We start from the raw sequence: 24,251 nt of genomic DNA, 5'->3' as shown, positions 1-24,251 counted from the left end.
TTCCAGTGCCTCGCTACCTATCGTAAACGGCTGTTCTCTTCCGAGACTGTTAAACATTACTTTAGTTTTCTGCAGATTATTTTTTTGACCCACCCTTCTGCTTTGCCTCTCCAGGCCAGTGAGCATGCATTGCAATTGGTCCCCTGAGTTACTAAGTAAGGCAATATCATCAGCGAATCGCAAGTTGCTGAGGTATTCTCCATTAACTCTCATCCCCAATTCTTCCCAATCCAGGTCTCTGAATACCTCCTGTAAACACGCTGTGAGTAGCACTGGAGAGATCGTATCTCCCTGCCTGACGCCTTTCTTTAATGTGATTTTGTTGCTTTCTTTATGGGGGACTACGGTGGCTGTGGTGCCGCTATATATATGTTTCAGTATTTTTACATACGGCTCGTCTACACCCTGATTCCGCAATGCCTCCATGACTGCTGGAGTTTCGACTGAATCAAACGCTTTCTCGTAATCAATGAAAGATATATATATATAAGGGTTGGTTATATTCCGCACATTTCTCTATCACCTGATTGATAGTGTGAGCATGGTCTATTGTTGAGTAGCCTTTACGGAATTCTGCCAGGTCCTTTGGTTGACGGAAGTCTAAGTTGTTCCTGATTCTATATGCGATTACCTTAGTAAATATTTTGTAGGCAACTGACAGTAAGCTGATCGGTCTATAATTTTTCAAGTCTTTGGCGTCCCCTTTTTTATGGATTAGAATTATGTTAGCGTTATTCCAAGATTCCGGTACGCTCGAAGTCATGAGGCATCGCGTATGGAGGGTGACCAGTTTTTCCAGAACAATGTGCCCATCATCCTTGAACAAATCTGCTGTTACCTGATCCTGCCCAGCTGCCTTCCCCGTTTGCACAGCTCCCTAGGCTTTCTTTACTTTCTCCGGCGTAACTTGTGGGATGTCGAATTCCTCTAGACTATTCCCACTTACAACCAGACGTAAATAAACCTCTATAAACCTCTTCTTCTTCGCTTATTCTTTCGGACATCTTCATCCATATGCCTGAGAGGTTGCGGGCCTTACCGCGACATTGAGTCACAATACCGTAAGCCCAGTGCAAAACAAACCGCTAGGAGTGGCCACACCTCTTGTATCCGGCAGTCAAGCAGCTTTCGCTTGCAGCGTCTACGAGCAATATCTTGCGCGCTACTGCCGTCGCATAGGAACGAAGAAAGAAGAGCGCAATTTAAATAAATCCTAGGGTTTTGCATGCTGAAATCACGATATGGTCGTGAGGCACGCCCGGAGTGAGGAACTCGGGAGTAATTCAGCCATCTGGGGTTCCCTATCGTGCACCCACTTCACGGTACACGGGCGATATCGAATTGCGCCCCATCGCAATCCGGCCGCCGCGGCGGGGATTCCAAGCCGCGCACTCTGACACAAAGACTTTTACAGTTGGACGGGAGTGCGTACGTTAAGGCCGATCAGTTATTAGCTTTCTTGACGTCTGTTGTAATACAATTTGATTATTACATGGTAATCGTTTCTCATTGAAGACGCGTGCGGGCATTTTTTTTTCAAACCAAGCATGAAAGAAACTGGCGAGACGTTTGAGGGCAGCAAAATAACAAGTTTGCTTGAATTCCAAAATTTCTTTAAAAGGATAGGTACAGAAAACTACTTACGATATGCCAATAGCAATAGCTTGCTGAACAATTCAACCTCTACAAAAATAACTTTTTTGCTCATGCTCTACTGTTGACACCATTTCATTCGCAGATATTTCAAGCCTTCGCCAATCCAATTGCGGCAATAGACATCGACAACGACACTATTCTCGATTGCCTCTCCGCGCGCAGAGCAGAGATTGATCCTCAGACACAAACTGCTACCTACATTTGGTCACTGGCCGGAGACGACGGCAAAGAGAGGTAGGTGGCATCAAGAACAACTGGCACTCGGCGACTTGGTGATAATTCACTGTGGGAAATGGCCCGCCACAGAAAAACATTCCGTGGCGATTTAGCGGTAAGGGCGAGGGAAATAAGTCGCACCTCTTTGAGGTCCCTGATCCATGAATTAAGCCACGTTCACTACATGGCTAAGTGTTCTTCGGGAGCTCACTCGACAGCCGTCCTGCCTCTTCGAGGAGCGAAGTCCAACTGACGGTGGTCCGGAGCAGACCCCAGTGACAGTTAGTTGCCTGACTGACTCGAGTGTACAGCTGTCGTCTTACTTCAAATGTGACAGCCGTAAACTTTTATGAGAAAGGGCAGTCCAGAAGAAATATTCTCAAAGCCTTACTTAATGAATGAAAAGAACGCTCGTGCCTCAACCGCCATTATTGTGTAGCTTGTTTCAGGGAAACTGCAGCTTTTGTAGTCACTTATACCCAATAAGATCAAGTTTCTTTGTCGGTAGGGTTGAAATCCGGGCCAGTCGATACATAGTCTCGCCGATTACACTCCAATATTCCGTGTTGAATTCCTGGCGGTCCGAAAATTAGGTGCACATAAATCTAAAGTAATAGTGGTTGCAGACGCGCTTTCAGTCTGTAAACATTTAACATTTAATAATCGGTCACACTTGTTGAGTATATTTACGACTCTTGTCCCAGACAATTCGTCTGAAGTCTGCTTTGTCTGGATCCCTGGAGATAATGGAATCTTTTTAAGTGAATCCGCTGACTCGCTCTCCTCATCATCGCTAAATGGTCCGGTCTTAAATGTTCTTCCTGATTTATCTTTTATAACAGGAGCTAGATTCAAGCGTTTCTTATTCTTGATTTGTAATGAATCATCCATACTTCCCGCAGATGATTTTTCAGATCTAAAATTTCAGTGGAACCAGAGCAAATGCCTTTCACGCCAATGTGAGGTGACGTTAGCCAGTTTCCGCTGTAGAGCTCCCAGTCTAAATTTTTACCTTCATAGACCTGGTTAATCCGTAAATATAGCCTCTGATCTTTTTGTAATGAACCAAAAGCTATTGACAATTTATTTCTTCCTAGCCGCCGCTTCTCCTCCCGCAAAATGTTCCTCATATTTACAACTAGTAAACTAGGTTTATCACTTCCAACATCAAACATTTTCTCTTTGGCACCTGTCAATTAGGCACAAGCTGTGGTTCGATTATTAGTGCTCTGTACAAGTTAATTGAAGCATCCGAAAGATTACGCTGCTGGGGTCCCGACACGTGGGACATCTTATTTTAATATTATTACTTTCTTTAGTATTTCCGTATATTTATTTATTTATTTATTTATTTGATGTACAGGTACTCTCGAAATCTGTGTTATCAGTTAATTGTCAATTGATTCGTTCTAAATGTTCGCGTTTAACCCTTTCGGCATGGTGTTTGGTGTACGTTTAAATCTATCTAGTGTGGCCAATCCCCCTCGTGGGTAGAAGCCATGTTTTCAGGTTGCAACAACAACAACAACAACAACAACAACAAGCACGATACAGCTGATAGTTACGTTTCGGAGCTAGACGTCTTGCCCTACTGTGTCGTTCCTACAACCTAAAGCCACATCGCGTGGAGTCTGCAATTTATTTCTGTCTGATTGTAATGCTCCCACAATCACTCTCACTGCTCTCGAAATAAAGGGCTGACTGTAGTCCATTTTCTTTGACCCGCACTGTGTCTTCTTTTTTCATAATAGCATTTTGTTTATGAACAGTAACGTTTTTGTTTATTATTTTAGCCACTCTTTATTGCGCTCTTGTTTAGAGGATACTCGCGTTTCTTCGTGAATACAGTCACAAGTTAAGATGCACGCATGTTCACAGTATCGTTATTTTTGTGCCTAAAACGCCTTATTTCGCCTCGTACTACCATCTTAACGGCTATATAGTCTGCCCATCGTGAGCCGCACAAATACGCATAAATACATAGGCAAATGTTATAGCCAAATGCTATACCCAAAGGGCATTTGGCTGTATCATACTATAGCCAGATGTTTGGCTGTGTTATGTACAAATAAATGAAATATAAATATTAAAGCTTAATGATGCGCTCCAGCAGGATAATTAGTACCGAACAAAAACGAAAAAAATGATACGTTTGCAGCATGAAAAGAACGCCGAATAAAGGAGACGTGAAGGACCGCGAAGACAACGGAGAGCAATAACTTAGCTCAAGTTAACTGAATTCTAAAGAGTAAAAAGTAATGAATGAAAGCAGGCCCTGGCCAGGGAGGGGCACACTGGGCCCGTGACCTCCATGTCCGTGAACTTTCTATTTACCAGGGTAACCCAGCAAAAAACAACGTGCATCAACACCCGACCGCTCCCCCCCTCCCCCCCTGAAGAACATGTTTGAAGCCACTGGAATTACCGGTATTTTCGTAGCAAGGTTTTATACGCAGATGACAGGATCCCGAAAGCCAATTAAAGTCAACTCACTAGCGGACATTGAAGATGTCTAAGCTTAACTTTGTGAGCGTTTGAATGACCTCAATGGAGCAAGCTTTTGTAGAGCACCAAGAAAATATGCGACAATGACTTTAGAATACAAGTTCGCAAATGTTCGTGCTGTAGAATTTTAGCCGTTCTTCATAGTCATTTCTTAGATACATGCATGTTACATGAAACAGCGTAACTGTTTTTAATTAAAAAGTGCAGTTACGGAGGAAGTTTCGCAATCGATATACTTCACAACCTCGACTTCTTGACCGATCATAGTGTTGCCTTCCTGACTTTATCTGCCGTGGTGTGTTCAGTGTTGGTATAACCCAGAATTTGGGAACCTTCAGTTGTCGATTGAAACTCCTCGCAATAGTATTAGTGAAGACCTCAAGGAACGCAGGCTTCCCTTGGCGCCACGAATAAAGGTGTCAGAACTGCTGGAATATTTAGTAGTGCAAGTTAAACAAAATATAAGCGTTCGAACCCTTCATACTTTTCTGCAAGCTCAGCCGGGTAATAGTGATACCTCTTCTTATTTACAGAAAGCACGTTCCTTTTTACCACATGCCGGGAGATACACCCGATGTCACGCTGTTCACCGTCGGCTCAAGTAAGCATAGCAAGAATACTTTTTTACATATTTCATAGCGTAATAATGCACACATTTAACAACTGAGTAAAGAAGCAGAGCAACCAAGGAGTGTAACAAGTAAACAGCCGTATTTCATACTAAAAACACCACAGCTGACCTGTTTTCATCAAACGGTACATCACCATTGTAATTACGTTATTGAAATTTCTAAATTATAGATCTGACAAGAAATGATATCGGCGCAAATTGCACTGCCAATTTGCCGCAGTGGGGAGAAGGAATAAAGAACTCAAGTAAGCAACTTAGGATCTGCTCGAGCCCTCTGTACTCGAATACCCATATGCGCCACGATGCTGACACTTTTAAACTGTCAAGACGATGTGACTGGTAGTAAAGCGGAAGCAATGAATTCCACTTACTGCTGCGACAATTTTTCTATTAGGGTACTAAAATTTTCTACAGATATTATGGCCCAAATGATTTTTTTTTCTAAAGCTTGGAGAATCAATTTTCAAAGTGTAGGGCTAATATAAAACAAACACCACTTTTTTGTACAGTGCATGAATGACAAGGCCAAAAACGAATAAAGCCAGTGGATACAGCACAGCCAACAGAGCAGGACATGGACATTCTACGTTCCACACACTTTTATGTTGTAGCGATAATACAAACCATGCAAGATACGCTTGATTATGACGTAAAAGGTAACCTCGGACACTCCATGTTCGTGTAAAATGTGGTGCCGTTATTATTTCCCAAAGGCTACACCATTACGATTGAAGTCTACTACCGCTATTTCTTTTCATTTGTGGTGACTGGGTGGCGTAAAGCTTTCCTTTATTAGGCCTAAAGTAGTTTTGCAAAGATTGACGAAAATGACAGACATTGACAACTTTAAAGGGTCGTTTACAGGTCAAAAACAGCCATAAGAGCTGCGTAAACTACATTGAATAAGACTTGAAAGTGGGTAATCCCTATATGAAACATTTACCCACTACTGCGGCCTAAAACTCATATCACGATTCAGGCCTCAGTGTCCTACAAAACATCAGGAAGGCCGCACTGTGTCCTGTCCAGGAATGCGAGCAATCGGCTATGGCTTTGGGATTACAGAACAATTGAAAGTGACTTACTCGCACGGGTGTGGCTTACGTACGCTACTCTTTTTGCCGCCCTCGGCAAGAAAGCCACAGTAAAAAAGCACAGTTAAGGAGAGCTGAATCGGAATGCCGATGACACCAGTCACATGGTGAACAGCATTTTGGTGAGCTAGAAAACATCTTAAGGACAAAAGAGGCTTCGAGTTTCCACACCAGTGCAGCACAACCTCCAGAGTAATTACCAGCTTATCTATAAGAAATGACTAATGTACACTGAACAGTAGACAAAGGCTCAACCTAAATTTTTTGGAATATTTCCTCACTGAGGCTGAAACATGCGAGAGTGCTATGAAACTTGTGATGCAGTACTGTTGTATCGGCACGGCCGTTCAGAAGTTCGGCTTCTCGAAAGCGGCGATATCGGCCTTAATTTTATCCTTGATTAGTCAACCTCACTCTCATCGTAATAATAATCATCATCATCATCAGCCTCGTTTCGCCCACTGCAGGGCGAAGGCCTCTCCCATACTTCTCCAACAACCCCGGTCATGTACTAATTGCGGCCATGTCATCCCTGCAAACTTCTTAATCTCATCATCATCATCATCATCATTATCATCAGCCTGGTTACGCCCACTGCAGGGCAAAGGCCTCTCCCATACTTCTCCAACAACCCCGGTCATGTACTAATTGTGGCCATGCCGTCCCTGCAAACTTCTTAATCTCCTCCGCCCACCTAACTTTCTGCCGCCCCCTGCTACGCTTCCCTTCCCTTGGGATCCAGTCCGTAACCCTTAATGAACATCGGTTATCTTCCCTCCTCATTACATGTCCTGCCCATGCCCATTTCTTTTTCTTGATTTCAACTAAGATGTCTTTACCTCGCGTTTGTTCCCTCACCCAATCTGCTCTTTTCTTATCGCTTAACGTTACACCCATCATTCTTGTTTCCATAGCTCGTTGCGTCGTCCTCAATTTAAGTAGAACCCTTTCCGTAAGCCAACAGGTTTCTGCCCCGTAGGTGAGTACTGATAAGACACAGCTATTATACACTTTTCTCTTGAGGAATAATGGTAACCTGCTGTTCATGAACTGAAAATGCCTGCCAAACGCTCCCCAGCCCATTCCTATTCTTCTGAGTATTTCCGTCTCATGATCCGGATCCGCCGTCACTACCTGCCCTAAGTAGATCTATTCCCTTACCACTTCCAGTGCCTCGCTACCTATTGTAAATTGCTATTCTCTTCCGAGACTGTTAAACATTACTTTAGTTTTCTGCTGATTAATTTTTAGATCCACTCTTCTGCTTTGCCTCTCCAGGTCAGTGAGCATGCATTGCAATTGGTCCCCTGAGTTACTAAGCAAGGCAATATCATCAGCGAATCGCAAGTTACTGAAGTATTCTTCATTAACTTTTATCCCCAATTCTTCCCAATCCAAGTTTCTGAATACCTCCTGTAAACACGCTGTGAATAGCATTGGAGAGATCGTATCTCCCTGCCTGACGCCTTTCTTTATTGGGATGTTGTTGCTTTCTTTATGGAGGACTACGGTGGCTGTGGAGCCGCTATAGATATCGTTCAGTATTTTTACATGCGGCTCGTCTACACCCTGATTCCGTAATGCCTCCATGACTGCTGAGGTTTCGGCAGAATCAAACCCTTTCTGGTAAACAATGAAAGCTATATATAAGGGTCGGTTATATCGCGCACATTTCTCTGTCACTTGATTGATAGTGTGAATATGGTCTATTGTTGAGTAGCCTTTACGGAATCCTGCCTGGTCCTTTGGTTGACAGAAGTCTAAGGTGTTCCTGATTCTATTTGCGATTACCTTAGTAAATACTTTGTAGGCAACGGACAGTAAGCTGATCGGTATATAATTTTTCAACTCTTTGGCGTCCCCTTTCTTATGGATTAGTAATATGTTAGCGTTCTTCCAAGATTCCGGTACGCTCGAGGTCATGAGGCATTGCGTATACAGGGTGGCCAGTTTCTCCCACCATCCTTCAACAAATCTGCTCTTACCTGATCCTTCCCAGCTGCCTTCCCCCTTTGAATAGCTCCCAAGGCTTTCTTTACTTATTCCGGCGTTACCTGGGGGATCTCGAATTCCTCTAGACTATTCTCTCTTCCATTATCGTCGTGGGTGCCACTGGCACTGTATAGATCTCTATAGAACTCCTCAGCCACTTGAACTATCTCATCCATATTAGTAATGATGTTGCCGGCTTTGTCTCTTAACGCATACATCTGATTCTTGCCAATTCCTAGTTTCTTCTTCACTGCTTTAAGCTTCCTCCGTTCCTGAGAGCATGTTTAATTCTATCCATATTATACTTCCTTACGTTAGCTGTCTTACGCTTGTTGATTAACTTCGAAAATTCTGCCAGTTCTATTCTTGCTATAGGCTTAGAGACTTTCATATATTGGCGTTTCTTGATCAGATCTTTCGTCTCCTGCGATAGCTTACTGGTATCCTGTCTAACAGAGTTACCACCGACTTCTATTGCACACTCCTTAATGATGCCCACAAGATTGTCGTTCATTGCTTCAACACTAAGGTCCTCTTCCTGAGTTCTTAACTGAATGAAAATCGGATGTTAAAAAATACTTCTCCAAACTTCACTTTATTGTACGTCTATCTCATCAATACAAGCTACGGGGGCCGGACATTTGAGAGTTCAGTGCTGAAACATCAGAAGAGTTGAAAAAATTCACCGACAATCACGGTACTCCCTATTGCGAAATTTGAGCCCAGCTCTACGTGTGTTTTTATTACCCATGTTAATATCTTGTATTATGATTATAAACGGTGTCCCAACTATCATGCACCATGATTTAAATATAGGCAGATGCCACCCAGCTGGACAAATTCAAGATAATGTTGTTTTCCATCGCTTGACGATACTAGGATTATATTCGACCTAATTAGCTAATTTATGTTAATAATTATTCAACTGAAATATTATAATTAGATGAAAAGTGTCATTAAGGAAATTGTAGACCAACATAAAAATCCACCGATACAGCTTTCTGTTGCTCAATACGTGCTACATAATAGTGTGTTCATGTTGCTCTACAACTTCCTATTTGACACTTGTCATCTAATTATAATAGTTAGAAGGTTATTAAATAATTAAAGCTAAATATGTAATTAAGCGGAATGAAAAATATAGACTCTGAGTATCCCGGCAAACAGCATTACTTTCGTTCACTCCACTTTAATCTCTTTAAATCTTAGTGCATGATAGCTGGGACACCCTGCTTAAATATACGGTGTATATTAGAACACTGTGAGTAGCGTAGCAGGAGCGGACAATCTGTCTCCTGCGGCGTGTGCGGTACGAGTGTGACACGATTGCCTCGCTAATCGGGAAACCGCGAGAGGCAGTGCGTGGGTGACGCGTGGGTGCGATTCACATTAGCCGCCGCAGACAGACCTGAGCTCATGCAGCGCTTTGCTTCTATATATGGCATCGGTAGACGCACTGGCTGGTACTCCCTATTCCCTACACTATGGTACTCCCTATTATACCTTAACGGGTGCATAAGAGCTGCGCTCTAAAATAATAGGAACCGATCGTAATAAAATAACCAATTCGAGTTTTATATGCATATTGACAAGGGCAACATTGCACTTCATTTCGGGTGTGCGATGGTTTGGCAAAAATCAGACAGCGCGAACCGCAGGTATTACCTTAGCAATGAATTTGTGCATTCTTGAAAAAAAATATTCAGTCAAGTAGGCAAATTATTGTTTCTCATAAAGTTATGGCTAAAACATCTGGCGCTTTACTTTAGGCGCTCTTACATTTGTGCTACATCTGTTATACGCGCATGCATGAAGGACGAGGGCATAGGGACGTTGTGCTGCAATTTTATTAATACGAAGCGTTTTTGCTTCACTCCAGACACATTGCGGCGCGTGGGCAAGTGCCGGCTTCGCCTGTACGGCTAAGAGGAAACGTTATCGCGAGGTCAAGTTTAATTGCCCTATACAAATGCATGCAAAATGCAATGCTCTCATGAGACAACTACGTGCTGGGCCAATCTGAATCAAACTGATTGCACTTTGAAGATATAGGTAACTTGTACCAACTGTAGGAAGAAGAGTATTGATTAACACTCATATTATTAGCAATTTCGAAGACATACTAAAAGCAGCGGAAGAATTCTGTACTCACCTTTGCAGTAGCCAGAGTAGCCACGATGCCTCCATTGGAAGAAATAACGAACAAGTTACAGAGGCTCCTTCTATAACTAGCGATAACGTTACCAAGGCCTAAAAAACATGAAACGGGGAAAAGCAGCATGACAAAATGGAAGTTTAACATCATTTGTTTCGCAAGTTTATACGACGTTAACCTCGCCCTAAAATACCAGAGGTACTTTAAGTATAACAATGAAGCATTCTTGGGGCTGTGCAGCCTACCATAACCATCAGATATATCCCATAACATTAGGGAAAGAAAGAGATGGCAGCTTCCACTCTCCCGTACAAACTATGGATCAAATCGTTTATCCAGTCGCGTCCCATCCTTACTAAATAAACTTCATGAAAACTTAAATGATATTGCGCGACACTAAAAAACGACACGGACGTGAGAGAAGACGACACACCAAGCGCAAACTTTCAACCAAGTTTATTGTGCCACTGCGTCAGTTTTATACATGGCAGGCAGCGTAGATCGCGCATGCGCTTACAAGGAAATGAAGAGCGAATTCATGTAACATGGTTACGAGTCATGTGATGCCGCGTCCAAGAAACTTAATTATTTTTTTGTGAGAGCCAGAGACGGGAAGCTAACACACGTGTCACCCAATTTTGCGATCATCTGCGCTTCAGATATCTCCCGGATGAGCTGCGTGCTGCCACGGGAAACAATCGTGCATTGATTCTCAAGAGGCTTGCATCCATGATCGCGACAGTGGATCGCCAAGAAACCACCAGAGCCGTTTTTTACATTGCTGCTGTGTTCACGAAGCCGATCCTTGAGGCAACGACCAGTTTCTCCAATATATTTCTTCCCACATGAAAGCGGGAGGTTGTGCACCACCCGGTGGACACACTCGACAAACTTTTTGCGGTGATGCTTTCTGCACTTATCAGAGATTATCAGATCCGTTAGCCTGCAAAGCCTGCCGAGCTTGTTGGGAGCAGAAAAAACAATCTTAAATTCGCCCTTTGGGCAATCTTTTTCAAGTTGTGGGATATCCCGTGCATGTAAGGTATGACATTTTAGGGGGTGTGCCGGTAGGGGCATCGGCAACTGACTTCTGCGTACTGGATCGCGCTTCTCTTAAAATTGCGTTCCGCGGCAGACACTAGCGCCACCCTAGGATATCCAGCCAAGGATAAACGTAAAGTTAGCGCTTCAAAGCTTACGTCCACAACATGACAGCAAGACTTGCTAAGGGCGTTCTTGAAGCACAAATTTGAAAAAAAAATATTCAGTCAAGGAGGCAAATTATTGTTTCCCATAAAGTTCTGGCTAAAACATCTGGCTAAGTAATGGAATACGAACTTGCCCGGAATGCTGCTTTTATGAAAACGGTGTCGAGATAACTGGCATTACTAGGAAAACACTACGAGACTTCCTAATTCAAACTGTCTAATTATTTTTAAACGTTTCTTTGGCTAGGGGAAGTCACTACTTCCTCCTTTAATTCAGTGGTTTTAAGTTCTGATGCTAATTTTGCAATAGGATGTAACCTGCCAGACATTTATGCACACCTTCATTTGCTATCTATGCTTCTGTATGTCCGTTATATGATAAATTTTTCAGCAATTGAAAATTATTATGTATTTCTCTTATATACTGTACATTCATATATGTCATTTGCACTGACTAACCACACTGCTTTGTATTGCTGATTGTACATTTTGCCGTACACGTTTTTACTTATACACTTGTACATTTCACAAACTTAAGTGTACAGACATTATTTTCTTATGTCCCCGTTGTCATGGATACGGGCAAGAACCTTGTCAAGCTGCAAAAAGCAGCTTTTAGTTCTTGTCCGAGCGTTCATTTTTTGTAAATGAATGAATGTGGAATCAAGATTGATTGAATACCAGCAGAGTTAATCAAAGATGGTGGGGCTATAATGCTTGAATAGCTGGCGGCCCTTTATACGAACTGCCTCACGACTTCAAGGGTCCCAGAGAACTGGAAGAACGCCAACATTATACTAATCCAGAAAAAGCGAGAAGTTAAAGATTTGAAAAATTATAGGCCCATAAACTTACTTCCAGGATTGTATAAAATAGTCACCAAGATAATTTCCAATTGATTAAGAGCAACACTGGACTTCAGTCAACCAAGAGAACAGGCCGGCCTTAGGAAGGGATGCTCTACAATGGATCACATCCATGTCATGAATCAAGTAATCTAGAAATCCAGAGTACAATCAGCCTCTCTATAAGGTTTTCAATTCATAGACTACGAAAATGCGTTTGATTCAGTAGAAATACCAGCAGTCATAGAGGGGTTACTTAATCAAGGACCACAGGACGCTTACGTAAATATCTTGGAAACTATCTAGAGAGACTCCGCAGTTACCATACTTCTCCATAATAAAAGTAGAAAGATACCTATAAAGAAAGGCGTCACACATGGGGACACCACCTCTCCAATGTTATTCGCTACAAGCTTGGAAGAAGTATTCAAGCTACAAAACTGGAAAGGCTTAGGAGTTAGGATCAATGGCGAATATCTCAGCAACCTTTTGTTTGCACAAGCATTGTCCTATTGAGCAACAGTGGGGACGAGTTACAACAGATGATTGAGGACCTTCACAGGGAGAGGGTAAGAGTGGGGTTGAAGATTGATATGCAAAAGACAAAGATAATGGTCAATAGCCGGGCAAGGGAACAAGAGTTCAGGATTGCCAATCAGCCTCTAGAGTCTGTGAAGGAGTACACTTTTAGACAAAGGTACACCCTTTGGGGTGCATATCTGCCACACAACAATAATCGTCATCGGCCTTGCTTGCGTTTCCTTTCTTTAAAACGCCGCGCCCGCTACTTTCTAGTCGGGAATGCTATGTCATGCTGATAACGCGCATACAGTTCATTACAGGGAAGTACCGGGCTTGCATCGTTAAAGAAAAGAAATGCGGGCAAGACAGATGACGTTTATTGTTGTGTGGCAAGATACGACTCAAAGGGTATAATATTGTTTTAGAGTGTACGCTTACCTATGTCGATTAATCGCAGGCAACCGTGATCGTTAGAAGGAAATACATAGAAGAATAAAAATGGGTTGGATCGAACACGGCCGACATTGTAAGCTCCTGACTGGAAGCTTACCGTTATCATTGAAAAGGACGATGTACAATCAGTGCATTTTACCGGCGCTGACATATGGGCCAGAGACTTGGAGACTGACAAAGAAGTTCGAGAATAAGTGAAGGACAGCGCAAAAGCGATGGAATGAAGAATGCTAGGCATAACATTAAGAGACGTGAAGAGAGCGGTTTAGATCAGAGAGTAAACAAGTGTGGCCGGTATTCAAATTCACATGAAGAGAAAGAAATGGAGCTGGGCAGGTCATGTAATGCTCAGGTTAGATAACCGTTGGGCCATTAGGGTTACCGAATGGGTACCAAAAGAACGGAAGCGCTATCGAAGACGGCAGAAGAGTAGGTGGGACGATGAAATTAGGATATTCGCGGGTGCTAGTTGGAATCGGTTGGTGCGCGACAGGGGTAATTCGAGATCGCAGGGTAGAGGCGTTCTTCCTGGAGTGGACATAAAGATAGGTTGATGATGATGATGCTCTTTTTATTTAGAAAGGAAGTAGAGAAAATGCCGCCGGAAGTGGAGAATAACGTTATAGTTGTTAAACACTAACGTTCAACACAATAACGTTAGTGTTCCAATACAATAGCGTCCAACAATGCCGCTGTCTTCATGATAAATTGCTAACGCTATGAAGCGCACTTTTAATACATACTTTTATTGCCTTTCTTGATCAGCGCTCGTTTTCAAGAAATTAGCTCACCGCTGAAATAGTACCGTTATTTAGATCAGCGAACGAGTTGTTTGCGAGAGGTAACTAGCCAATATCACTGATAAGCACTTGTTGAAAGTTCCTTGCGTTTATTATACCTAACGACATATCGACCTTTCTGGTATACAGTAATTCTTCGTTCCTTGTCATCACTTTTTTGCACGATGGAGTGAACAACCGAGCTAATAACTGTGATTCATAACTTTTTTTCTGCATTAGACAAGTGCACTCAAATATATTATTTTAGAGCGCAGTTCTAAAGCACCAGTTCCTCCATTCCGCGTCAGCGCCGGCTCTAGCCGTAACCGAGCGAACGAGCACTGCGAAAGATGAAAGAACGAACGCGGAGCGCATCGGAAGATGAAACACGGCGATAGCGAAGAGAGTGCGAGGAGGAAAGCGGTGCAGGACGGTATAGCCCAAGTGTGAGAAGAAAAGCGTAGTGCCGCGCAACACGGGCTCCGCGGCGGCAACCGTTACGAGATGGCGCCAGAGTAGCGCGCCGTCGTCTGTTCACCGACGGCATGTGGCGAGTGGGTCCGCCGATACCATATGCGGAAACAAAGCGCTGCATAAGCGGAGGTCTGTCTGCAGCGGCTGGTGTGAATCGCGTCCACGCGTCACACACGTGCGGCCTCTCGCTACCTGCCGATTAGCGAGGCAGACGCGCCACACTTCGCTCCGTTTGCAACGTGCCGCACGAGACGAAATTGTCCGCGTCAGATAATAAAGGGTGTTTTTATAGCTGCACCAAATTCTTTAAAGATTCCCTATGGCAGATAACAAAATTTTAACCCTTGATATAATCTACTCGATGAGGCGGCCATTGCTTCTATGAGAAATCAAAGCGTCCAATTAAATAATTAACGCAATCACGCTAATTAATCTTTCTTAATTGCTTTACGCCACATATTTCAATCTACGAAATAGAGCCGCTGAGTTCGCACGGCGTCTCCACTTGGCACCAATTCTCTGGGCATTACTAGTTCCGAGATAAATAATTTTCAATATCTCCGTCGAAATTCATTGGTGTTCCACTTGCTTTTGTGCTTCAATGCATAAACAGCTGTTTCTGTATAAAACACATTAAAAATAAAGTAGCGAAGAATGGCCAGTCTCCACTAGAACCCTAAACAAATAGCAAATATAATCGCAAGAATCTAAAAAGAATTTGCCGGAGCACTGAGCGAAGAGTGGCAATATAGTGAGCTTCCACGCATCATAACGAGAAAAAATGAGGGAAAAGTAGCAACACATTTGTTGGAAAGGGTACAGAAAACCAAAAAGCTGATGCAACAAGGTGATGCTGGAAGCGGTCGATGAACGACAGAAGTCATCATGAAAGCATAGGCTGGCAACCAAAGCGCAGTTGCCGCAGGATGAAGCGGATTGAAAATGGAATATATACCGGGTGAAAAGATATATGGTTCAAATACTGGTCCAAGGCAAGATTAAAGGTAAAAATGGCCGTTGGTTCTCAGAAATACGTGAGAAAAAGAAGATAGCAGCTGGTACGTTTTAGAACCACATTAGCTTCTAGGCAGTAAGTCTTGGACAATACAACAACATATCCTAGACGAAAAGGGAAATACAGTAAAAGGTGACGCGGCAATAAATTGCTAAAAGTAGCAGCCGAATCACTTAAACGCAATGACGGAGGGGATTCTCAGATAAAGAAAGAGCATGAACTAGAACCAGATGGAGAAGGAGCTGGTGCTGAGAAATTTCAACTGGAAGAAAGCTGAAGAGAAAATTTCTCAACGCTCAACCACAGTGTTAGAAGAGGTTCCAGTTAGGGTGAATAATGAACTGGGACGAAAAAGTAAGGAAGCTTTGTTAAAAGCAGTAGAAGAAAACCTACAAGATAGGCGAATCCCTGATACTAGGCGACAAAGTAGAATTAATTTATGAAGGTAAGGGGGAAATATAGAAGTGACTCTTATAGACCGTTAACCACTACATCGGTAATATACAGGTTAGCGCCGTAGGCGATTAAATTAAAATTGCAAGCATGGGCACAACAAAATCGCATATTGGGAGAGCTTCAGAATGGCTTCACAATCGGGAGCGCCTGGAGAATAACTTATTTTGTCTTACTAATTGTATTGAAATATTCAAAGAAGAAAGAAGACCGCTATGAGTGGCTTTGTTAGACATTACCGGAGTGTATGACAACGTAGGCCGCAACATTTTGTGCCATATTCTTGGAGGGGAAGGCTTAGGCAATGATTGTATACTGGGTTTGAGGGAGATTTACCTAAAAAATGTTGTTTCCGTGGAATGGAAAGCGATTGGGAGCGAAGAGAAAGTTGATATCAACAAGAAACTGAGACAGGGCTGTCCTTTATCCCATCCACTGTTTATGATGTACATGGTAAGGATGAAGAGGTGCTAGAATTAATTGATATCGGTTTTAATCTCTCATACATACAGGCGGGCACAATTGTAGAGCAACAGCATCCACATTTGTTTTATGCGGACGACATTGTGCTGCTTGTTCACAAAAAGTGATATGTAATATCTTGCTTATATCTGCTGACAGGAAGGTGAGAATTTAGTATTCACATCTAGCGTTAGAAAATCAGATCTTAAGTATTCAATGAGAACAGTGGCCAGGTATTGTCAACACAGCGCCAAGAAATGCCTCGTGTAAAAAATACATACGTATCTGTATTAGGATAAAAGATGGCAATTGATAAATAGAAACACAAAAAAAAACTACAATTGCGAGGAGGAAGAGAAATAAGGCAGTATAGAAAGACAGCGCTATGGGGATACAATAGACACGAGGTTTTCCGGGGTAAGTGGCAAGATCTAATATTGCCAGGTCTGACATTGGGAAATGCGGTTGTTTGCTTGAAGTCAAGGGTCTGTCGCTATATTGGTGGATTGCTATTCGCTTTGCCATCGATAGTCATCGTGAGATGAATTCTGCTATAATTTGTTCTAGAGGAAAAGTATTGATACACTATAGAGTAAAACAGCTAGACCGCTAGCCAGCAACTATGCGACTGCTATAGTATGCAACATGGGAATAGATAACGTTAAGCGCAAAGTCAGAGAGGAGGAGACAATCTCCTGCGTGGTGGCAATGGAAAAGAAACCGGCATCGTTAAGAGGTAAAAGCGAAATCAGGAAAGAAACTACGCGTATTTATGACAACTCAAAGGGAAGCGCTTCACTTTTCGAAGCGAGATCACAATGCCTGAGAATGCGTAGTTATAAATCGAGGTACACCAAGGAAGAACAAGCCCGTGCTTGCTGCGGTAAAGCTATGGAAACAAGGGAACATGTTTTTATTATTATGTGAACATATCCACCCTGCTGTTGGTTTACGCTCTGCTGGCTTCGTTGAAGCCCATGGGTTCCGGAATAGCAGGGGAAAAGGAAACATGTGCCTTTCACAGATCAGTAAAAGGTGGTTGGAGGATTGGTGACAGAGAAAGTAGGGGCATCACGAACAACGGATGCGTAGATAGAACGTTTCCAATAATGGCTCAGAAAGTGTTGTGTTCGTTATTTATTTTTATCTGTAAGAAAAATTATGGGGTTTTAGATGCCAAAACCACTTTCTGATTATGAGGCACGCCGTATAGTGAAGGACTCCGGAAATTTCGACCACCTGGGGTTCTTTAACGTGCACCTAAATCTAATTACACGGGTGTTTTCGCATTTCGCCCCCACCGAATGCGGCGGCCGTGGCCGGGATTCGATCCCACGACCTCGTGCTCAGCAGCCCAACACCATAGCCACTGAGCAACCACGGCGGGTCTTATCTGTAAAAAAGTAAAATAAGATAGGTAATAGCATCGGCAAAATAATGAGAACAGCTTGGTGGCGCAACCTATCACCCCATTTCAAAGGAGACGCTCATAGCATACATGCATCTATTAGGTGCCGTTTGTCCACCGTACTTGAGCGAGGACCAAGGTTGGTTCACTGTAGGCCGCTACTCCGCGCATAGTGGTGCTGCAGTGAGTCACTATTACTTAAGATAACAATGCGGTTATCTTTATCCTATATTGTTTAACATTTGCCGAATTGCTCAGAATGGGACACACGCCCGCTTGCATGTGTTCATCGGCAGTAATGAAATTCACACGCCGCTAATGGCGGTTGTAGTGACACATCCATTACATAGGTGCATGAGGTCTTCCGATGTAGTGGTGCGGAGAAAATCCTTCATGCGTGTGCTTTGTTTCAACGTGCAGAAAGCGCTCCCGTTGAAGTTGGTCGCTTCCTCTACACGGACTACAAGGACTGCGCAGTCCTAGAAGTTCCTCACTTCGGAGACCGTAAGTAATGTATATTGGTACGAGCTTCTGTGTGAAGTGTGTGTGCCCCGGCCTGTATGTTCTTATGTGCTTTACGCCCCGCTTGCTCACTGATTGGCACATATTCTGCAGCTTCCAGAGTGTTGAATACCCCAGCACCACTGCGAAAGTCGTCGTCATTTCAGTGGAAGAAAAAAGAGCATCCGTTTTCAGAACAAAGCAATATTAGAACTTGCTCAAATTTTAATGCAATAGCGATTATATACTGTACCTTGGAATACTCGTGTATATATTATTTGACTCTGGCTTGCTTAACATGGTTCACGAAGCATGTAGCCAAAACTTTGGCAAACGCCGCCAGTGACGTTTTACGAAGCGTCAACCACATGGAAACAATCTTGGCCGTATATTGAATTGATTGTGTACATAGCTTCTGTCTCACACCGTTGGTCCGTCTACATTCAGACTTCGCGATGATCTCGCTGCAATTTCGGCCGAAACCTTCATCATCAGGTAACAGACCTTTTCAGATTGTCGCAAGCGGCCCTAGTGACAGCCCACCGAGGAGTTCGAATGAACGCGCGCCGTATTCCCTGTCGTCTACTACCGCCATTCGTTTCCATGGTCCTTGTGACCGGACCAGGGGCGCTATAACGTAAAGCTATTCCAAACTTTCTCTATTCCAATTCTGCAATCAGCCCTCCGCGATTGGTCACAAACTTTTTGGGCCACTCCCACTTGGTGTGTCAGTCACGCGATGTCACGCAAACCGCGATAACTCCCCATCTCATATATGAAGTGTACGCTCTGATTATGCACGATTGGACTGAAGAAAAATGGCTGTTTCTGATTCCACGCCTTTTCATCATTAGCCCTCCGTTATTGGTCAAAAGTTTTCGGGCTGCACCCACTTCACTCGACTCTCACGCGACGTCACAAAAAAGGGGAAAACTCACCGCGTCAAAGTGACGCGTACGCATTAAAGATGCGTTAATATGCCGAAGAAAACTGAATTTTTCTCTGAATAGCCGCAGGCTGCCCCGTTCCGAAAGAAATAAAAGATGGCTGCCGCCGACCACTCAGGCACTGGTTATTCGCAGCTGCCGGAGAGTGTGTGTTTCTTTGCGTAGCATTAATCTTTTTGCGTGGCCGTGTAACCTTTGCGAGTACTTTCGGCACGTTTTCGACCTCGCTCTGCCAACTCTTCTTTGCCGAGGATCCGTTTTAGCCGCATTCTTAACAGTCCGTTCCAAGCCTCCGAAATTTTCGATTAGACACGGCAAGCCAACTAGGCGAAAGGGGACCAATTGCTCCTCGCCTCTTATCAGCAAATTAGACAAGACAAGCAACTCAGTGTAGGCAATGTTGTTCGTTTTTAAAGCAAACAAAATTGACCTCCTAAAAAGGAGGAGACCGTTTGATTGGTCTGTTCAGACAACCCTGCGGGTGACCGCCCGATGCTAGCGTCGGCGGTTACGCAAATTTGACGTCAGGAGATTGGAATAAAAACATATTGGAATAGTTTTACGTTATAGGGCCGCAACTCACCGAGTTCATATACTTGTCAAGGAGACGCCGCTATTTTCCAGCGTGTCGTCGCAGCTTGGTACATATCACGTTCGCGCGTGAACTTTATTCTAAATTAAATTAAATTCTGTCTCTTTTTTGCCAAAATGACAATCTGATTGTGAGGCTCACTGCAGTGGGGGCACTAGAATAATTCTGACTAATGGGGGGGCATTTAACATACCCCGAAATATGAGTACAAGTGTGTTTTTGCATATCACCCGCACGGAAATGCGGCCGGGATTGCAAACACCCGCCTCCTTCTTCCGCGGCGTGCTTATAATGCGGCGAGATGCTTTTCTGAAGATTCTGCAGCATGCGCACTTCCTTCGAGCAACTGACAACAGTGAAAAATAAGTGAAACCTTCGAGAAGTGATGAAAGATTCACAGTTGAGTAGACGGCAGCTGCCCGGCGTAACCTCTCGACAAACGATGCCACGAGGAAGAAACGCGGCACGTTCCTGAAATTCAGGAACCAAAGCGAAAACTTCATGGTAATCCTGAAGACGCTGAGAACAAAAAGGTTGTTGTGCAGTGCGAAATTAAAGCGGAAAATGCTTAGCAATTGCGCGACACATGTGGCTACCGCTGTGCAACGAAAGGAGTTACTCAGCTTCATTATCTATTTGAAAAGGAGGGAGAGTTCGGCAGATACACATGACCGTAAGTTTTGTCATTTTGAAGTCACCTCACCAGCCCTTAACCAAAATTTCTACAACACAATTGATGGAAGTTGTAATGCTCCTATACTCCGTGGTTCGCCGCAAAGATTCTTCAAACTGGTTCAATATTACAGGAGATAGGAGCAACTGAAATTTCGCATTTCCAAGATGCCAGGGGGTAAGCTTCACTGCGAAACAACCACTTTCTTTCTTTGCCTCAAATCATATCCGCAAATGGCGCATCTCACAGCCGAGAGACCGTGTCACGTTCATATCCCAAACCTCACCTCATTATCTTCTTTTTTTGTCGCTGCCTAAGTAACCTGTACTAGTGACGGTTCTGTGTCTTCTGCATTGGATGATTTTCTGACGTCACGTGCCCTACATGGTGAAGTTAGAATGTGTTTGACCTAAAAGCATTTATGTGTGTGACCTTGATCCTACTGCAGAAAATGAGGCTTTTAGAAAGGAAGTACGCTCTTTGGTTTGAAATTTCTGCTGTTCTGGTGTGATACAGCAGTTCGACACTTTGCAAACACGATGAGCCACCGCATGATCCACACATCATGCTGGCTTGTTTGCAATATCCAGACCAGGCGATGAACCGGCCCTTTAAGGCGTTAGTTCAGGAGCATCTCGCTTTTATCAGTAACGTCTGATGTGAGAATTACAAACCAGAAATAACTTCAAGGCTTTCTCGGCACTGTATACGACGCTCTGGTAGCTCTTTAAGCATGACGCAATCTACGTTGGCTCGTATGCCTAATACACGCTTCTGTCATGCCGAACACATAGCTACAGAATAGAAAACTCGCTTCTTTACCCAGTTCTATGTAATGCATATATAAATAACTCAGAAAGGCATTCAAGAACCAGCGCAAGTGATCGTGGCCACGAGCACATGTGTGATGTTTGCGTAAGTTCTGGAACACTTACAGCAAGATTAAGAAGCCATTGATCTTCAGATAACTTTTGTGGAAAGATCTCTTGAAGCAGAAAGTGTCTATCCAGGGCTCTAACTGTCATTTCTCCGCACACGTTTTATATCAAGGACAATAATTTTGACAGAAACCTTTCCTTGATTGCTGCTTCACGTTGCGATAAATGCTACAGCTATTTAGGGCTTTGATATCTATTATATTTGAAAAGTCGGGACATCTGACCATCCCCACCTGCGTCAAGTCCGCGCTCTGGATATTTACTCAAAAGTTGGGAATGTCCTGCTAAATTCGGAACAGTTGGCGAATTTCAGATTCGAGCCTGTCGTGTTTCCTCTCCTCTTCGAATAAAAAGAAAGAGTCATATGCCTACGACGTCGTGGAGTATTCCAACCAGTTACCACAGCGCAACAGCCCCACTTTCTACCCATTAGGCGACAGACGCATGCATGGGACGAGAGAATAATAACCTTACCATACTCCTTCCTGCTTGAAGCTTGTGCTTGTCGCACAGTGACGATTTACTTCGCGTGTGCTAGGGCGCACCCGTTTTCCCCAATTCTTCCCTACAGCAGCAGCTAGCGCTTTGAGATACTCTGCGACGCTACATCGTCAACAAAATGTTACCTACAACCATCCTTCTGGATGCACCGCAGAAATAGAGAATATTTTGTCAATTGAAGGTGCCATAAAGATCCAATGTCCACTTCGCTCATTTCATGGTGCTCACTGCTGGCCATTTCCCAGTTTTTCGCGCGAGTGGATACATTTGCGATTTTTGTGTCCTTTTATTTCTTGTTATATATTAAACATTTAGTAGGCAATCCGAACCTATTGTTGGGCCAACCTCCCTGTCTGTCATCAAGATTTCTCTCAGCAGCTGCATGTGCTTTCACTACTGTTTGATGCTACGATTCTCGTGTGATACATTCTTCGAATACGCAAATTGTATACACGGCGGGTGAGCTATGCAGTGTGAATGAATAACAGTGGCAGTGTGTGTTTCAGAGACTATTGCCCAAGGCTAGTGGTCTGGAATGACACAGCGCCAACCTTCTGAGCAACCCAGCTTACAAGACCCCACAACATGTTGTTGTTGTTGTTGTTCGCTATACAGTGTACCATGACAAGCCAATGAAATTACCAAGAAATTCACGTTTTCTTTTTCTCCTATCGGTACAATGGTTGTGCAAATTCACGGCCGCGTATATCCGTCAAAGCTAGGGCATTTATGATTTAGTTATTTTATGTTAAATAAATAGGCAACCTTTCGACACACGGGTAAGTGTAGTAGAAGGCATGGCATAAGCAACCAAAATTGCCTTTGCGTTTGTTGGACGCTTCAATATTGCGAAACTTAGTTTGTTCCAAAGGCTTTCTTAATAGGAAACCAACTTGAAATAATTTACTGGAGAGCATTCGCCTGTTTTTCGTATATGTCACGTGGCCCACTCAGTCATTTGTGATGCCCTTTATGCTGTTGCCCGAGCTGTGATTTCCTGCACATTACGTTCTCGAGTCCCGCGAAGTCGAACGAAAATACTGCTGGCATGTTTCTATTTATTTATTTTCAGAATGCACACTTTGGGTCTCAGAAGCCGTGTTGAACTCCATTCCCGCCGGCTGTCTGGAGCAGTACGCTGACATATGTGGCGAAGGAGCCTCAGTTTACGACATGGATGTATGCAAGGACGCCTACAGCTAGGTATAGGTGCCCAGTGGCCGTAGCGACCACGGGCGTGCGCAAAAAGGCGGCTCTTCAATGCACCCATTGGAACAAATCCGCGCACCCGCATCAGCCCTAGTACGATAACCCACGCCTCTAGATACAGAAACGTGGGGCTGCGTCAATAAACACAATATAACGGCGATGGCTTACTTTGTTTACTAATTTCGGTTTACCCAGTCATTGATTTACCACAATATTACACAATAAAAAAAACGCTCAGGCTGTTCCTGCTTAGGTGTAAATAGCTTTAAAAAAAGGAAATGTACATTTCCTGTGATAAGGATGAAATAAAAATAATTCGTAGACTCCAGCGTAACAGAGAGTCCTAGGTACTTCTGGCGAACGCTGGGAAAACTGCAGTGACCTCTGAAAAGGCTTTCGACAACTACTGGACAACGTTCAAAGGCAACTCCGCAATCTGAATAAGCGTTCAGTTTTCCTGTTCTTTGCAGCGTCATCCATTTTCAAGCAAGACATGCGAGAAAATATCTATCCACGTTGTGCGGCTTACTGAGTGCTATATATTGATGCTTTACAAATACTGACCTAGTCCACTCATTATTAAACGGATTTGCACCAGTCCAATTGAGGTAACTAAGTCATGACGAATGTCTTTGGATTTCGTTTTAACTATGACTGATCTCGTTATTTGAGACATTGTTGCCAAAATTTTCACTCTAGTCGAGTAAATGGCCACTCTTTTTTCAATAGCGCATCATCGCTTAAAGCACCTCTGTTTATAGGGCTTGGTGTGGTTCCGTCTCCCCTGTTCCCTATATGTAGTGATGTTGAGACTATTGATAATTCCTTTCTAACACGAAAGTGTTTTAAGCCGGGACCACCATCAACTTCCTGTAACGGTTGTGACGTGGGCGCGAACGCGTAAAATATGCTCACTTGATAGGGATGGCGCCGCCATCTAGCAGCGGTGAAGCGAAGTACTGCATCATGACGCTTACGAGCGCCGACAGCCAACATATGGAGCGCGGAGCGCGGCGACGATT

At 43.6% G+C, this 24,251-nt stretch overlaps 1 protein-coding gene across 1 annotated transcript in view; it reads left to right on the top strand.

The window, feature by feature from the left end:
• Positions 1-23,387, top strand: part of LOC142584171 (uncharacterized) — a 45,568-nt gene extending 22,181 nt beyond the window's left edge. The window contains exons 2-5 of the mRNA XM_075694339.1: positions 1,739-1,890; positions 4,911-4,978; positions 18,289-18,372; positions 23,093-23,387. Of these exons, the coding sequence (XP_075550454.1) occupies positions 1,739-1,890; positions 4,911-4,978; positions 18,289-18,372; positions 23,093-23,223 (435 nt within the window). The 3' untranslated portion in view covers positions 23,224-23,387. The remainder of the gene's footprint in view (positions 1-1,738; positions 1,891-4,910; positions 4,979-18,288; positions 18,373-23,092) is intronic.
• Positions 23,388-24,251: the final 864 nt, after the last annotated feature.

Source organism: Dermacentor variabilis, chromosome 6 (assembly GCF_050947875.1).
Source record: "Dermacentor variabilis isolate Ectoservices chromosome 6, ASM5094787v1, whole genome shotgun sequence".
Lineage (NCBI taxonomy): Eukaryota > Metazoa > Arthropoda > Arachnida > Ixodida > Ixodidae > Dermacentor > Dermacentor variabilis.
Note: the sequence above shows the minus strand (reverse complement) of the source record. Positions and strands in the feature narration are given on the sequence as shown.